At 33.0% G+C, this 1,182-nt stretch overlaps 2 protein-coding genes across 2 annotated transcripts in view; one reads left to right on the plus strand and one right to left on the minus strand.

Annotated features, from left to right (window-relative positions):
- The window catches only part of LOC106109173 (ATP-binding cassette sub-family C member Sur-like), a gene marked incomplete at its 5' end in the record, with an annotated part of 13,452 nt that extends 12,966 nt beyond the window's left edge, over positions 1–486 (plus strand). Inside the window, one exon of the mRNA XM_013290578.1 lies at positions 432–486. Within this exon, the coding sequence (XP_013146032.1) occupies positions 432–486 (55 nt within the window). The remainder of the gene's footprint in view (positions 1–431) is intronic.
- Positions 487–1,112: 626 nt separating this feature from the next.
- The window catches only part of LOC106109174 (MLX-interacting protein), a 12,835-nt gene continuing 12,765 nt past the window's right edge, over positions 1,113–1,182 (minus strand). The window contains exon 16 of the mRNA XM_013290579.1: positions 1,113–1,127. Within this exon, the coding sequence (XP_013146033.1) occupies positions 1,113–1,127 (15 nt within the window). The remainder of the gene's footprint in view (positions 1,128–1,182) is intronic.

The following is a 1,182-nucleotide window of genomic DNA, read 5'->3' on the forward strand; positions in this document are numbered from 1 at the left end:
GGACTCTTTGGTAGACAGAACGCTACATGCGGGGGTGTGGGTGGCACGCTGGTGACATGATGCCCTCACGACATCTCAACCTTGGCACAGGCACGAGCCATAACAATATACTATTCTATTTACAATAATGTATATACATATGTAAATCCATAATATAGCAGCCGATTTGAGTCCAAATTGAGTTAAATCTAAGGCACGATACGGTTAGCGGAAGCTCGCATTATTTTTTATACAACTTTGAGTCGTTTTGCGTTTAAAAGATGCAATTAAGTTTTTCATACAACAGACTAAGTGAACAATATTAAATCACAGTATTTATGTACTTTCACAGCTCAATTTACTCAAAAAATCCTTCAACCCGTCTTATTAATTAAATTAACTTGTGCGTTCATGTTTTATTAAAGGATCGGTTGTAAATGGCAATAAAACAGCACAAGTGAAGGCTACCCATCTTTGCTAAATGAAATACCGACTGGATTCTCTTAGCAATAATATTTTTCATGTTATCCAAATCGTCGCACGCAAAGTATTGACAAAAATCAATATAATACATTACGCAAGTGATGCGTTTTTCATGCTACATATGTTTTCATGTGACTTTTGGACGGATTTTGTGTAAGACTTACTGAATGTGATTTTAAGTTTTAAGGGATTTTATAAACAAAGAACAAATTCTACTTATTTAATGTACAATATTTCTATTGTTTTTGTAAACAGTGAAACACTGTTTCCAATTATTTGTATTTGAACAGGATTTCAACATAAAATTAAAACAAAATGCATTGTCGTTTGTTTCACTACTCCCTTTAGTTGTTTTAGGGCATTTTAATATCTAGTACCAAAATACGTATTATATCAGCGTAGCGCAGAGAATGGCAGCATGTACAGAAGTCGCAACTTTTTTTTAATAATAATAGATGTAAAAACAGTTACCAATTTAAGTACATCACAAAAAGTCGGCGGGACACGGTGCTGCTTAAAGTATAGCTTTGAGCGAGACACGTTATATTGATATGTTCCTTCTAATCACAAGTTAAAGTTTTACGTATTTTAATGACTTAAAAGAAGTTTTACTCTTTAAAGTCGTATGAAAAAGGTATAAAATGGCAAAGCTATATTTCTCTACTCTGTGCTACAAAAACATACGGTACGACATATAAAAGATTGCATTATCAATTTGAA

This window comes from Papilio polytes, unplaced genomic scaffold, assembly GCF_000836215.1.
Source record: "Papilio polytes unplaced genomic scaffold, Ppol_1.0 DF821289.1, whole genome shotgun sequence".
NCBI classification, from domain to species: Eukaryota; Metazoa; Arthropoda; class Insecta; order Lepidoptera; family Papilionidae; genus Papilio; species Papilio polytes.